The 16,785-nt window shown below is 33.4% G+C and overlaps 1 protein-coding gene across 1 annotated transcript; it reads right to left on the reverse strand.

Moving 5' to 3' along the window:
* Positions 1–8,604: 8,604 nt before the first annotated feature.
* LOC120067126 lies at positions 8,605–15,642 on the reverse strand. Its single transcript, XM_039018554.1, has 2 exons — positions 15,464–15,642; positions 8,605–11,511 (listed from the first exon to the last, which is right to left on the reverse strand). Exon 2 carries the CDS (start codon positions 11,382–11,384, stop codon positions 9,066–9,068), a length of 2,319 nt encoding a protein of 772 aa, XP_038874482.1. The 5' UTR covers positions 11,385–11,511; positions 15,464–15,642; the 3' UTR covers positions 8,605–9,065.
* Positions 15,643–16,785: the final 1,143 nt, after the last annotated feature.

Genomic DNA, 16,785 nt, shown 5'->3' on the forward strand with positions numbered 1-16,785 from the left:
GTGAAAACAATAGATATCAACTCTCTTATGACACCTATTGTCCACTTAGACTTGTAATCGGTTTCCTCGCTTCTGTATCACCTAATAGACAAGTATAACTTTATGTATAATTTCATGCAACTGAACTCAAGCTTCTAAAGTGATCAGAACTCTTCACATAAAGGGGTTAACACATCATCAACTTATATATATATTTACAACCAAAGTTCATGTCACAAGTTTCAAAACATGAGTTACAAACTTGAGTTCTACCCTTTCCCACTAATATATACATGAGTTCAAAACCCTCTCAAACAAAACAAAGATCTAAGTAGACTTCAGATCTATCAGGGAATCTACTATCTTATGGCAAACTAGCAGCTGTAAGCTACGCTCCAAGACTTCGATTGTTATCTGGAGAGGGAAAACATTTGAAAAAGTAAGTTGTGATGCTTAGTGAGTGACTATTTAAAAATAAACTTCATCAACATCAACATATTGAAGAATTTAGAAAATAACTAACAACCATAAATGCTTTCATAAATTCAGGGTTATAGCTTGTTTTACTTAAACTTTAAACTTTAAAGCATCAATATACTCATATAGTCATTAAAAAACCTTGAAACATATCGTATCTTTTGCAAATCACATAACATATGCATACTTAACTTTGTAACCGTATACCTTAGTTGAGGTAAAGCCCTTTTACTCATACTCTTAATGTCAATAGCCTTAGCTAAGGCGGCATTTATACATCACCATCAATATTGATAATACTCATATGTCAACGTGGATATACCCTAAAGGCTAATAGTAACCTAACATACGATCCATATGTGTGCTAAAGTGGGTCCCAAAGACATTCATAAGATAATCTCTGGATAACTTCATCTCCTTCAGTATCAGGAATTCATAACTAGGGTACTGAAATCATGTTTTAAACAAAACATATGTTGTTCTTAAACCCATTTCACATTCCTTATAAAAACATGGCATTAAAGATAGGTAACATAGTATAACGCTTTCATGAACTCATTAATAATGTTTTACCTTATTGAAAACATACTTGAACATCATGTGGAACATAGCATATAACTTGCCTTCAAAAGAAATACATACTTTAGAAACATTGAAGCTTGCAGCTTATTAAAAAGAAACTCATGCTTTAGCATACTTTGGGACTTTGCTTCATGTTGGATAATTCATTCTTTCAACATAAGTCATGCTTTGACTAAAATAGACTTTGAAAGTATTTAAGTAAAGTTTCATAAAACATATGCATAAAAAGCATACTAAGAATAACATTTTTAAAACTTTGTTACTCACTGTTACTAGCTAGCTTCCAAAGGGTTATAGGCTTTTCCAATCTCTGCTTGGCCTGTAAAATAAATGGATAACCCTTGGTCAATGATACTTGCTCACCTTTGAGCTTAAATAACTATAACTAACTTAGCCCTTTTAGGTCATTTTTCCTTTATCTTAAGTTAAGCCTTATATTCTTTATAGAGACCACATTTATGCCTTCTTATAGCTTAATATTCATAATACTTCTTAATGGACTCAACAATACCTAACACTAAAATTCCAAGATTAGGCCAATCCCAAGCTTACAACAACCTAGGCACACCAATGGATCGGATGGCACAAAGCACACGCACACTAACACTAGGAGTGGGTGCTAGGACACGCACACTGGCCTTCAGGTGCAAGCACAAGGCAATCAGATGGCCCTCCGTAGGCAATAGTCAAGCACACAAGTGCTTGCGTGAGTGGTGTGGTTAAAAACTGTGCGCGCATCCTAGCCGTCAAGGTGCGCAAAGACTGGGTGACGGGTAGACGTGGTCGCCTGGTTCGCATAGTTGCTTGCTGATAAGTGTGGGTCGTGCGAAGGGCGTGCATGAGAGACGCAACACCACCAGTCTACTCAACGCCAGCTTCCTCAATCCTTGATCAGCTGCCTGCTTCTTCAACCTATGAAGTTGCTTGCTTATTCAATATCAAATTCTAGATTCAATTTCTAGGACTTATAACTTAAAATCTATTCATCAAAACTCAAAACTTCTTTCTATGAACTTCTTACATATTCTTTAAACTAGCTTGCCTCAAAATTTGAGCTTCCAATTTTTCCTAAAGAGCTCAAAATTCATCAATCTTTACAGCTTATTCGAAATTATCTAGAAATCAGAACACTTATTAATTTCTTCAAGATTTCAACATCAAACTGTGAGTATTTCTTCACAGCAGACCTAGATCATCAAGTAGATAGATCAAGCTTCACTTTGGTTGTTGAAGCTCTTCCTTTGAGAGAGAATAGGCAAAACCGATTTCCTCTTTCTAGCATCTATATATACTTGCTCTTGCATGGCTACTTTGTCTAATTAAGTGATACCCCATGCCATTAACCTTTGTCTTAAGCCTCTAACTATGCCATGTAGCCCACTAATTAGGTTGAATAAATGGTCTCTCTTAGCATATCAATGCCTAAAGTGGCATGACCTTCATACCCTTTAGTCTCTCGGCCAAGGATTCTCCTCATGACCCATGCTACTACCTTGCCATCACCTAATACTTCTAATCTTCCTCGCCCAAGGCTCACCTTCATCTCCTCGCCTAGGCCTTCTTTGCATCATCCTTGTCTCTTGACAAGCCTTCCATGACTTACCCACCAAGATCTTTGCCTAAAGCTTGCCAACACCGACCTTTTTTTAGCTTGCTACCAAGGCCTCCTACGCATCTTCTTCATACTTCAAAAATTCACTAAGTATTGGAAACTCCTATTTTAACCCGAGTGCTTCTTTTTCTATACTTAGAATATTTTCCCACTAAACTTTAGTTCCTTCCTTTTTAGAATTTGAACACTTAGAAAAGTTTCTTCTTTTATTACTTCACTTACTAACTTCAAATTCAATAAAATAAAAACTAATTTCCTAAGCATTCTTTAAAGCAATTAATAACAACATAGACTTTCATGCAATATCATTTAGGAAGCCAAATTTTGAGGTTTACCTTAAGGAGGCAAGCAAGGAACAAAGAACAACATTGATAGTCAACCTGAGAATAATTCAACTAATTTAACTTAAGTTACATGCTCTTGATCAAAATGTTATTATTTTGAATATCCTACCCCACTGGTTGAACAAAACAAATGTGGACATGTGATAATTAGCCTTAATTACTAATTTGTCAGGTTGGTTGAGAAAAGTAACAACCAATGTGATGGGAAGTGAAATGGGATGGAACAACTATGGCCATTGGACTCTTTCATTGGTTTCCTTAATAGCTAAAGTCACACTCACATATGCAAGGAGTTCTTTCTTACCTAAATGGTAAGATGGTTTTAAGTTTTCCTAGATAATTTAGCATCTCACTTTCATAGTAAGAGAAAGTATGAGTGATCATTTATTTAAGTCGGTTGATGCAAAGAATCAAATTCAATTTAGATAGGGGTGTTCAAAAAACCTAATGATCCGAAAAAATCGATCAACCCAATCCAATCCGTATGATTTGAATTGGGTTATCAATTCATTTGGGTTGGGTTGGATTAAGTTCAAATAAATGAAAATTTTATGGGTTTACCTAATATAACCCAAACCAACTTGAATCAACCCAAATCTATTATTAACTTTAAAATATTTTTTTTTATTACTTATAACACAATTATTTATACATATATTGATTTTAATTTTATTTGATTCCAATATTTTTTGTAGTTTATTCTTCAACTACTCTTAAAAATAGTTTCTTTACCTTTTAGAAAGAAAATTTTTATTATATAAATTGAAATTGAATTGCTAATCTTAATTCAATATATGAAAATAATTAAATTAGATTTTTACATATTTACGTTTTACTTCTTTTTAGAACAAAAATTTAAACATATGACCCGATTAACCCGAACCAACCCAACTCATATTTCATGGTTGAATTGGGTTGGGTTCATTTTTTAATAAGGGTTGTTTGGATATTGAAGAAATTTACAACCCGAACAATTGAGTTATGTCAAACTATATCAACTGATATATTGACAATATATCAATCAAATCATAGATTCAGCGGTAGTAAAAAGAATAGTTCCAAAAAACCCAAAGTTCAAGATAGATCTCGTGACGGATAGTGCAAAAATTAGTTTTTGAAATCAAGCACATTCGAAGACAAGATATAAAGGGAGATCGTACTCCTAAGTTGAGTTCTCAAAAGCTTGACCCAATGGATAGTTGAATCACAAACTCCAATTAGGAGTGGAGCTAATGTTATGGGTAATTTTTGACCGAATTTAATAGACATAAAATAGGGATAGAAGTAATAAGATGGACATAATAATAAGGTTTAGGCCAAAAATAGAGGGTTAGCTCGAGACAAGTCCAAATCATCATGTTTGGCCTTAACCCCCAACGAAATAGTTAATGTGACACGTCTCACACATTCTTGCTTCAAATATGGTTTGATATTGTACTTTTCTTCGCCACCTTAAATATTGTCTATCTCCCTCCCATTAGACCATTGTACATGCAATCTAACAGATTGTTAGTCCAAAGAAGTCCTATTTACTAATCTCAAACTTTTAAGGTTGGTTTCATTATCACAATTATTCCCTACTACATAAATTATTTATTAGGTCAAGAATCTTAAAGCAACCTCACTGTAATCTAGACAATTATTTAGACCCTAACTAACGGATGCAAACACTTTTCCCTTTTTTCTCTACTCACTTCCTTTTAGCTGAATGAACCAATAACTTATATCTTTAATGCTTCATTTGTATTGAATTGATCCCATATATAAGGAATAGAATTGGAACGACAAAAATAGATTAGCTGATCCAAGACTCTGAATTAATATAATAATTTAGACCCTATATTTTAAATTCCGTCAACAATTTAGTCTTTAAATTTTAATATATAATAATTTAGATCTTATACTTTAAAATTTGTAGTACTTTAGATTTAGTCACTAACATTAAAAAAAATGTTAAATTTAATAGATTTCATACTAAATCGATAGATTAATAAGAAACTAAATAAGTAATTATGACTAAATTGTTACATGATCGAAATTAACACTAAGATAGATTAATTAGAAACTAAATAAGTAATTACAACTAAATTGTTACATGATCGAAATTGACACTTCATTTGATGAAAATGTTCAAATGTTCACAATAAAAATTAAAATATTACAATATTAGAAAGACATAGGACTAAACCACTATAATCTAAAGTCAATGGACTAAGGGTCTCTTTGGATTGATTTGAAAACAAAAATATTTTTCAAAAAACTTATTTTTATTTAAACATTTTTGACAAAAATTGTTGAAAATATATTTCAAAAGCAATTTTGATTTGTTCCAAATAAAATTTAAATAAGATAAATTAGAAGTTTAGTTCTTAAAATTTTTAGGATTATTTAATTGTTGTACTTTGAAGATATTCCACCAATAGAATTTTTCAAGATTGTGTCTATACCATGAAATGTTTGAAGCAGTCCATCGCGTAAGCTTTAAATATACATCAAGTTTGCCACAAGCAAGAAATTGATAGTCGACGACTATGATCTATTAACCACGAATTTAAGCGTTCAAATGCCTATTGAAATTCTTTTTGAGGAGAGAAATTCAAAAGACAAAAAAATAATAATAATAATAAAAATAAGGCTTGTCTGTTAATCCTTTCATTTTTATTTATTTATTTATTTTTTTTTTTTTGAAAATTAAGTCTATTTTAATTTTCTTCTTATTTCTTCTAATGATTTGCATCTTCTTATCTACAATGGTTGAATTCTTAGCTAAATTTCAAAAGCAAAAACAGTTTTTAAAAACTACTCTTTTTAACTCTCAAAGTTTGGCTGACTTTTTAAATTATGGGTAAAAACTAGCTAACAAATGAAGAAATTAGAGGTAGAAGTAGTGTACGACTTAATTTTCAAAAATACAAAAAACCAAATAGTTGTAAAATGAAGCCTAAAAGTTCAAGAGAAAACTAAACCTTAGAAATGTAAGGACTAAACAAACTTATCTTTTATATTCTTTAATTACCATTTTTATCGTGTAAGTCGTTCATTCAACTCTTGGACTATACTTATCAAAGCAAACATAATTCAACTGACAAATGATCAAGGTCTAAATGTCAAATTCAACATAAATACTGATGTCTTAATTTTATGAAAATTTCAATGGAAAAATCAATAAAATATCGATATCGATGATTATTTCTGGAAAAATTATAAAAACAAACAACTCAAACAAATAAATTTAAATTAGTAATAAACATTTCATGATTTTTAAACAAGTTAATATATCTACTATTTATATTATTTTTACATTAGTTGCTAGTGTTTTTTATGTTTCATGAATTTTTCTACAATACAATAGAAATATCAACTCACTCACATTGGTATCAAACCCATAGAAATATGTAAATGTTAATAGAAACATCGACATGTCACTGAAAATTAATACTATGCATGTGATACGTGTTAATGACAATGAAGCCTATAGTTCAAATCTCTTATTGCCTGTCATACTTAAGGAAAACTTCTAGAACTAAATTTGTCATTTAACTCAATAAAAATCTTTTACTGTTAAAACTATGAACCTTTACTATCTGCATTCATACTCAACATTTCATCAACATTTCCACTGTATCTCAAACATATCAATGTCAAAAAAATTTATATGAATGCATATACATATACACTAGCATCCACATATTCCCACAAGCAAGATGCCCTTAAAGCCTTGATGTAGGTCCCACCCTAGTAAGTGCAACCAATGAAAATGGAAGTTGCCAAAAATATCAAAGTGACTTTGGAAAAATGAATAAGAAATTCAAAGGCACAGCTGAAAAGAAAAAGTCCACCAAAACCTATTTTGGATGGTCATATCAATGTTACCAAGAAATTGGAGAGGGTTCCCCAGACAGAAAGTGAGACTGCATATATCCTCACTCTTCTTCTACAACCAAAAGCATATCATTCTCCAGTTAAAGATGAAGCATTTTTCATTAATAAAAGAAACAAAAAGCCAAACCCTTTCATTATTGTACTTGAAATTCCTCATGTCAGACACCTGTCAATCTCTTATTTCCAGAAGGGCTAGTGCAGCAACTCCCACTGTGACAAGTATTAAAAAAAAGATATTATATGCAAAAGAGAGAGATGAGAGAGAAGCATTATAATTTATACACATGCAAGAATGCAAAAAAGAATGATCCAGTGCAATTGATCAGATAAATTTTAGAGGAACAAAATTCCAAAAGATATCAAGTGTAAATGATTTAGCTTTGTTCTTTTCTAATCAAAGAAAAGAAAAGAAAAGAAAAGAAAAAAAGTTCTCACAATATTACAACAGCTGATTTGATTTTGAATGGTATTTCTGGAACTAAAATAGAGGAAAGCATCCTAAATGAATAATTGCATATCATATGGAGCAATTATTTAGGAGCAAGAAAGAGCTCCCACAGCACCACCTTGTACAAAAAAATGCATAAAGATCTAAGCTGATTAACATATTAAATTAAGAGCACAGATGGAAACGAGAGCCACTATTGAATAAAGCAAATAAAATGCTATCTACACAGTGGCCAATACATGGATATACAACCTTAAGAAAGAGAGTGCTGATTCGCTCAAAAGAAATCTATAACACTAGATTTGAATTGCCTATTTGTCTCTGCAATCTAATAGAATATGTAAAGCAAAAAAAAAAACCATCAATGCATCCTATGATTCTCAAGCCTGTACCTAATTGGATAATCACTATAACGCACAAAGATTTAAGTATCAATTCTCCAATTCACAGCACCAATCAGATATAAACTAGTGAGATCAGTACTAATTTTTTTAAGCTCTGCAAATCTCCATCCATGTGATTATTGGTGTAAAGTGCCCAACAAAGACTAATTACGTGTCATAATTTGCAACAAAGGAAGACTTTGGTATTTAACTAATATAAAAAAAAAAATAGACAGTACAGCACATGCAGTCACAGCCATAAGATATTTTGCCACAGAGCTATTATGAAATTCCTCCATTGCTATTAGCTGAAGATAGTTTATTCTAAAGGTTGCCTGTTGGCTAACCTTTAAGATGTTCTCTCTTCCCCTCCGTACGTTCACCAAGAAGCCAACTGAATTGATACATACCTGCAGCAAAACGCAAATTTTCCACCCATATCTGGATGTGCGCAGACAGGAGAAATGTGTGTTTGTATGTGTGTAAACTGTATGTATCTCATGTATGAAAGGTGTATATTCATGCTCATATTATGCACATATTTGTATGTGCAATGATGAATCGATAAATTTGCATATAAAATGACTTTTATGCGTATGAAACTATTATGTACATACTATATATGACAATCATTAAACATGGCCATACGATTGCTCTTCCTGGTAGCAACACCAGTAGCTCTGATCCTGAAGAGATGACAGAGTACATATAGCTGCGTCAATAAGAAAGTTTCCTGAGCTTTTTTTTGTGGGGTAACTTTACAATATCCAATATATACATATAGTAGTTTCAAACCTAATTCTTGTTTGATGCTTTTACTTGTACCTAACCACCCAATTTATGTACGTTCAAGTCAGGAAAAAGGGGAAAGGCAATTAACCAACAAAAACTGAAATATATTGATGGAGCTCTTACTTCAATAAGGAAGAGAGAACAAACATGTTTTAAAGGATCCTTACAAGAGAAAGGAATATGAACCAAAAGTATAAACGTGGGCCGTAAATGAAGCATTTAAGAACTGGGTCTGGGTCAATTTAGTGCTAAGGAACCACATATAACTAGACCCTCAAAAATTTCAGGTAAGTAGAGAAAAGTTGGATCTCATTTTTGTCCCAAGTATGGCTGTCATCATCGATGAATTTCTCGATAAGACTTAAGAGATTCCACTGTCCCAGGTACAAAGCCACAAAACCAATAAACAATTGGAGCAACCATGGATCCAGTCCAAACAAAAGCAAGAAATTCTCTACAATTTTGGTCAGACAGAATTCAAAAAATGCACCTATTGAGTATACCTCGAGCAATCTCCATATCTAGTTGATTCACTTTTGTTGGCATCATTTGCCATATCAGCTTCCTTAGCTACCCTGGAAGGCAACATCACCAGACATCTTAGTGTGTTCATCTTCCTGGGTTACTACATCTACCTTCCTAGCTTCCAAAGTGTCTTCCACTTGATTAACTACAGTTTCCTGGTTAATATGAGATATTGCTTCTTCAGTTTTTACCTCAGTCTCCTTCGTCATTGCCCGATTCGATTCTGTATCAATCTGGAGGAGCTCCAAAGGTGTTGCTGCTGGATCCAATTCCCGACAACCCTTGGGAGCATTTTGGGCTTCTTCTCCCGTAAGTAAGTAATTGGGAACCTGATGGGAGAAGCGAAACATCTCTTCTTTAGGGATCTTCCTCACTTCTTTTGGGTCCATGTGTGTACGGAATACTGTCCTGAAACCAGCAACCTTAACAAGAGGAGCAACAGATACGCCTTCTTCATTAAAATCATTAAGCACTTCTACCATATCATACTTGTGTATCATTTCTTCTGAAGTACCTTTATTCCAATCCGCAGACCAGTTTCTATAAAGAGCCCAGACTTCACCCTTCTGAGGAAATATCCGAATCACACCTCGTAAACCTTTTACCCAGCAAACCTTATGCGAGAAAGAGTTCAATGATCTTGTGACTTCATGTCTTCCTATTCTGAAATCCCCACAGGTTTTTGTGAACCCCGAACCTATCCAGTCCATTGGGCCAATCTCAGTGTTGCTTCTTGAATTGAGCCAACTGATACGCATTCTGAATGGTCTTAGGGATATCACCTTGTGAATTCGAGCATAGAAACGAGGCATTCCATCATCATCATCATAACAAGCCCAAACTTGATCATCCCCAAATGAACTTTCGGCTCGGTCCAAGTCAAAATTATGAAAATCAGGATCCGGAACATTAATTGAGATAGGATCATTCTCATTGTCTGTACTTTTACCAGCTAAAGAGTCTGACTCAGGCTTCCTCTCATGCCCTCCTTTACCATTTGCAGAAGATTTACCATTAATTTTTATATCATGAGTCCCATCATTCACCACACTCTTTTTCTTCTTTGACTGTTTATTCAAAGTTGACTTTTCAGCCAATGATCTCCATTCTTTAAGTTTCTTACGTATTTCAGCTCGAGCTTTGTCCATTAGCATGTTCCGAATTTCAAAGATTGACAACTCTCTCTGGCTATTGTTCCTGTTAAATACACCATACAAACTATGTAACTTTTGAGTATCAGGGTAACTCTTCCTTAATTCGGTTAAACCAACACCAGCTGATCCATCTCCTCTGGCCACTTGATTTGCCACGTGGACCCCATAGTTGTTAATTCCATCCGTTTTTTTCTTTTTTAAAGAGGGCAAATGACTCCTCTCCACTTCAATCGATGGCTGTGTTTCATCACGATCTCTCTTCACTTTCTCACTTGCTTGTTGAACCAAATTTGCAGCTTGCGCGGAAGCTGACGAAAAGTTGCTACCCACACCAGTTGTCCTGGAAGAAGGACCCCACTGGAAGTTTGTGTTATCAACTGAATTAACACCCACAGAATGCCCAGTATCAGGATTTTTAACATTTCTGCCAGTATTATAGACATTGCCACTAACAGGATGCTGTCTAGAATTTTGATGCTGCTGCTGAGAAGACCAACTAGGTGACTTGAATACATTTGGGGGTGGAGCCTTCTCTACAGCTAAAAAAGCTTCATGACAATTAGGACAAAGGAGAGTGTGATTTAGATATACTCTAAGGTACTCGTAATGTGTCTTGCATCGATTGCAAAGAGTCCAAAAGGTATCTGGTTTTCTAAGAGAAGGCTGAAATGGGGTAGTAGCCCCTACCTGGACCTTAGTTTGAACGTTCCTTGCATTTGGAGCAACATTCTTAAAATTTTGAAAGCCATTTGCACTTGGCGGCGCTGAAGTACTATGAGAGTGGGTAGGTGTTTTCTGTCGACCTCCTTTCGGGTCCCTCTTCTGATTATAAGCCAACCTCTTTGCCTTGTCGGATAACAAACTCCACGCCTCTGAAACCAATTTAAATGCACCCTCTGCACCAAGTGACTTGTTTTTATCAGGATGAAGGACAAGAGCCAGTTTTCTATATTGTCTCCTAATAGTCTCATCATCGGCCAAGTGGTTCACACCGAGTATCCCATACCAATCCATTTCCCCATTTATCTTATTATCTGCAGAGATATACACTTCGAGAGTCGTCATCATTTGAGAGAGACCATCAAGCCCAGGGTACAAATTTTGAGCCTTCAAAACAAACTTCTTTGCAGCAGAATAATTTCTCTCTGTAAATTTCCTCTCAGCAATTTCTTTTGCTCTAGCTGCCTCATCTTTGTTGCACTCCATAATTCCCTAAGAATCTGACTCTTGAGAACCACGTCCAACTATAAACTTTAATTCAATCAATAATATCAGGTTCTACAGCTCAAGAAAATTTTGCTCTCGATAGGAAGTGCTATAGAAGTTAAGATACCTGATACAAAATCAAATTAAAAGTTATAAATAAACCGGCCTGCAAGGGTAAGCAGTACAATGGATCTTATCTGTGGGGTTAAGTTAAGAAGAGGGAATTGCTAAAGAAACTTAGAGATAGATCAACTACAATTGTTCGTTAGTGTATATATCAACATTAATCATGATGCACGTACTGAATAAAATACAACTAGATGTCGTGCAAATTCAAGAATTCGTCTTTTTATTCATCATGAGTGCCTTAATTTCTTTACTCCAGACTACATTTAGTAATAAAACCAACCAATCTAGTATAATATAATTTAACTATTTAAAGGATAGAGTAGAGTGTAAGAGTTTTCTAGATTTGAATGGAATATAATATTTTTGTATTCCGATTATTCCATTATAATATACATAGCCTTCTTACATAGGAGATAGGCTCATTACATAAAAGGAAAGAATTATAATGAGAATAGAATAAAATCATAGCTAATTTTACCACTAGTTATCTTATTTAAAACCAACATTCCCCTCAAGCTAGTTTAAATATATCTTCCATTGCCAGCTTGGATGTCATTCTATTGAACTGTACTTTTGGTAGCCCTTTAGTCAACACATCTACATAGCAGCAATTTGTTCCGTACTAGGTTGGTTTTCCAAAAATGACACACCCATACTCACATAAAGTTGTTCTAATTTAACAATTCAATTGAAGTGTGTGCAAGCTAGGATAGACACCCATGAAATCAAAAAATAAGAACAACAATAATAATAACTAAAAAAAACTATTTTCATTAGAGAAAACCCACAAACCAGCATTGATTATTTCTCCCCCAACAGTAAAATTCTCAATAAATGTAAATAAATCCTGAGAATTAATAAATAGTATGTGGTAGATCTTTACGCATGTTAAAGAAATGATATTATATTCATGTATTTAAGTTTAACAAAGTCAGAAGGACGTCACTCCTGATTTCTCATAAAACAAAAAATTATAACCACATAATTTTATAATTTTATAAACACAGCTTTCTCCTCATTATCAGCTACCTCTTGGCCGCAATGGCATTCAACTCAAGTGGATACCATTATATTCTCTCTCGCACACTCCCTCTGCCCCTTCCTACCTTTCTCTCAATCAACAAGGCAAAAAATAAATATGTAACAAGGAAAAACTTACATGACATCAACTTGGGCACCCATCAAGGAGGTGAGAGAAAATGAGGAAAGTGTGTTTAGAAAAATAATCACTTTCAGAAGCTTAAATTTTAGCCTTTATAACCATGTTGTCTCCTAAATAGAAATCACATATTAGAGCCTAAAAGAAAATTGCAGTAAGAAATATATGCAATACTTCACCACCCTCTCTCTTACTCCTATGACTAAAAATCCTCATCAACAAGCACAAACTGAGAAACAAGAAACTCATGCAACGTTTTCACCATCCTCCAAATCAGCATCTCCCCCCACCCAACTCACTAAGAAATCCCACCACAAGACTCACATCTATAAGATGATCTGTGTGTTCATCACCACCATCCAAATGGCTCCATCCAAGATAAGTTTGCATTTCAAAACCTTCAGTTCTTTATTGACAATATCAAAGTTCAATTTTTTTTTTTTTTAAATCACATAACCAACAGTCTAATACTATTCCTCTGCAGTTTCACTACAAAATGAGTGCCCAATCCCAAAAGTACACTCAACATATCCTCCATGTGTGTTGCAATACCAAATAAAAAGATAATAGTGAAAAACCAAGAGCCCAAGGTCACCTAACACTCTAATCAAATTCTAACCAAATTAGAGAATTAATGCTTCCAACATGCACAACAATTAAATGCTAGTTTCCTCCATCTACCATCTAAATCCATAACATAAAATAGTGTAAAACTAATTTCTTGAACACGATCTTGGAGAACTTTTGAAGAACTCTGTTATTACTCCTAGAACTAATGCCTCTTAAAACCTAGGGACCCCTATTTAAAGGCTACAAACCAACCTTTGAGAGATTTAAAAAGAATAACTAAAAACAACTAACCAACCAAAAAACTTAAAAAGTGACCAGCTGTAAAAACAGAGTTACAAAAAACAGAGGAAAAAAACAGAGCATACTACTTTGTCTTATACCGACCCGAGAGAAAACAGAACTAGAAAAGGACTTAATCCTCAGCTTATTACATCATAGAAGATTAGAAAATCTCAATAATATACTCGCATGATCTCCAAAGCAAATACTTTTACTTCATCCACACACAATTTCACTAGATTACCAAGTCCAAGGACCTGTTTTTGTCAAGTTGTTGGTTTAATTGCAACTTGGATACCGTTTCTTATTGTCCCTCCTAATATTGTCATATAGTTACTAATTCTAAGTAGTTCTTTTAAACACCACAAGATTTTGAAGCACGGTGAGAAACTACGACATTATTTAGCTCAAATATTGCACTTGAGAGCACCATTAGAGATCCTCCAATTGCCAAATAATGTAGATCAGGGTTCTTCAAATCAAATTATCAATATATTATTCAATTTATTTTCTTATTAGGCTATTACTCACAACAAAAAGCCAAAATATATTGTTCAATTTATTTTTCTCAGATTTAGGGATAGGAATTCTAGACCTTTGATCTCGAGGAAAGAAGAAGATGCCTTAACTGGTGAATTATGCTCTTGTTGGTAAAAAAAAGGACAACAAATTTGGTAATTGATCAGACTCATTTTATTATGAAGAAAGATAATACGCTCTTATTTACCTCAAGACTATTTCTTTCTAGAGCTAATAAATTGTGCACCATTTGTTTGATCAGTGCCCCTTTAGCCTGAAATGTTTTGAACAGATTATTTTACGTAATTTTAAATAAGATGATTTTTTCCGTCCACAGCTGAAAACTTAAATAAGCAAATTATTTGCAGGTAGAATGTTAAAACCAAAGAATAGATCCATGGGATATATCAATATGTGATCAAAGCGGAACGAAGGGATCTTCAAAGACACAGTAGAAACTGAGAAGAGACTTATAGCATGGCCAAACTCATAGCTTATTTTTTCCGTGCACAGCTGAAAACTTAAATGAGCAAATGATTTGCAGGCAGAGTGTTGAAACCAAAGAATAGATCCATGGGATGTGTGGTCAAAGAGGAACGAAGGGATATTCCAAGACACTGTAGAAACTGTAAAAAGACTTATAACATGGCCGAAATCATAGCTTCTATTTCAGGCACTATCCAAATCTTCTTTAAATCACAGCTCTTTTTCTTTTCTTTCATTTTTTTTTTTTTTTCCTTTTAACATCAATTGGACAAATTCCTTTACAAGATCTTGGGATTTTTGGAGCATTTCCTCTATTTCAAGTATTCGATGTCTAAATCTTCAAATAAATTGCAACCCATAAAACATCGTAATGGCTAATCAGACTGCCTATACAATTTACATACATGCAACCAATATCAGAGTCTCAGCGCATGTGGATAGACGCATAAAATTATTCATATAAATGAACTTCTTTTCAGAGTCCCGTTGTTCTCAAACACCTTTAAACTCTTCAAAGTAAAACTACCCGTCGAGCCCATCACACATTACATCAATAGTTATAAATGCCCAATTAACAATATATTTTACAAATTTAAACCCACATTCTCCTCAAAATTCCATCGGAAAACCAGATACGAAATTATCACGATTCCGTACTGACAGCCACTGAACAATAAGGGATAGTTAATTTTATTTCAAAAAGGAAAAAAAAAAAAAAAAACAAATAATCGGAACAACAAGCAGCTAAAGACTGATCTAAGAACAAGGAATTGGAAGTGGAGGTTAACGGTCAAATTTCCGTAGAAGCATTTGAATTGAAGCAATCCAGTAGTGAAAATGAAACCCTAGAAAAACCGAAATTGAAGGAACAAATTTATGCAGAAAACGAAGGTCCATCCGAATCAATAAATTTGAATATCGTAGAAAGAATTTTTACCTAATACGAAAAAAATAGAAGGGCTCCGTGTTTGAAGTGATTTGAATCTGAGAAGACCATCACCATGTACAGTGACCCATTTGTCAAAACCCCCTGAGAGCTTCAGAGATTTTCCAAATGCCCCAAAAAAAACTGAAATTTTGGGGGAGACAAAAAATTAGCAAGTATGGGTTTGGTTAATATTTAACCTTTCTCTCTCCTTTTTTTTTTTTTTTTTTTTTTTGAGATTTAACCATAATGCACTTTTTTTATGGGAGAACCAAAAAAAAAAATTGCTTAACTAGAGTTAACTTTTAACTCTAGTATATGGTTTGTAATATGCTAAATATGGTTAATCATTTATAATGTATTTTCTTCCATATCAAAGTGAGAGGAGGAAAAGGTAAAATAAATTTTATTAATAAAATTTTTAAGTAGAAAATTATGCTTTATTTTTCATTTTTATATGTATTAGAGAATCATGGAAACAATTTTTTGTGATAATTATAAATGCCAAATCCTATGTGTAATACATGCTTTTGATTTTTGTTTTTTTTTCCCCTTTTTCCTTTTTAACTTTTACTTTTACTTTTAACTTTTAGGATTAAAACATGAATGCCATTATGTATGTAGACCTAATAAATGTAGAAGCATACATAGACCTAATAAAAAAACCCCACTTCAATTTTATGTTTGAGGTAAATTTGTTGAGTTGAGAAATGGAGCTTTGGAAGTTAGATCATCTTGTTCACTTTAGAAAATAATGCTTTAAAATTAACAAAAACAGAACAAGAAAACCATCTTTAAACTTAATCTTACCAAACAAATATTATGCAAGTATAATATTATCTACGGTGGGTGACTTTGCTTTTAGATTCAATTAAAACTTCTCGTTCCAATGAGGATGATTGTTCTCGCTTATCTATTTATGGTTGTTTTTAAGAACCCGTGATATATTGTGCCCTCATAAAGTCAATGTAGGACTTGGTTGTTCTCGCTTATATACCTATGATCTTTTCCTCACCTAGTCAATTTGAGACCTTAACTGCATTCTCGACAATCTCTTGACTCAATATGTCAGATAGCTAAAGAAAGAATTGAGTAATTTTCCTAGCATGCCCTAACTCCTAAGAACATGTTGAATGGAGACATGTAGAGCTTTAGGTAATCAAATAAGAAGGTAGAATGAACTATAAAAGAATTTTGGACAAGATAAGCTTTTGGCTTCAATCCCTAATTTTGAGTTAAATATGTGAATTGTTTATAGCACAACAATAATTAAGCACATACAAAGGGATTTTATTTATTTATTTATTTATTTATTATCACTACATTAATGACAC

Source organism: Benincasa hispida, chromosome 12 (assembly GCF_009727055.1).
Source record: "Benincasa hispida cultivar B227 chromosome 12, ASM972705v1, whole genome shotgun sequence".
NCBI lineage: Eukaryota > Viridiplantae > Streptophyta > Magnoliopsida > Cucurbitales > Cucurbitaceae > Benincasa > Benincasa hispida.

Bases quoted from the DNA above. Each gene is read 5' to 3' on its own strand.
- LOC120067126 (XM_039018554.1), bottom strand. From the start codon at position 11,384: ATGGAGTGCAACAAAGATGAGGCAGCTAGAGCAAAAGAAATTGCTGAG.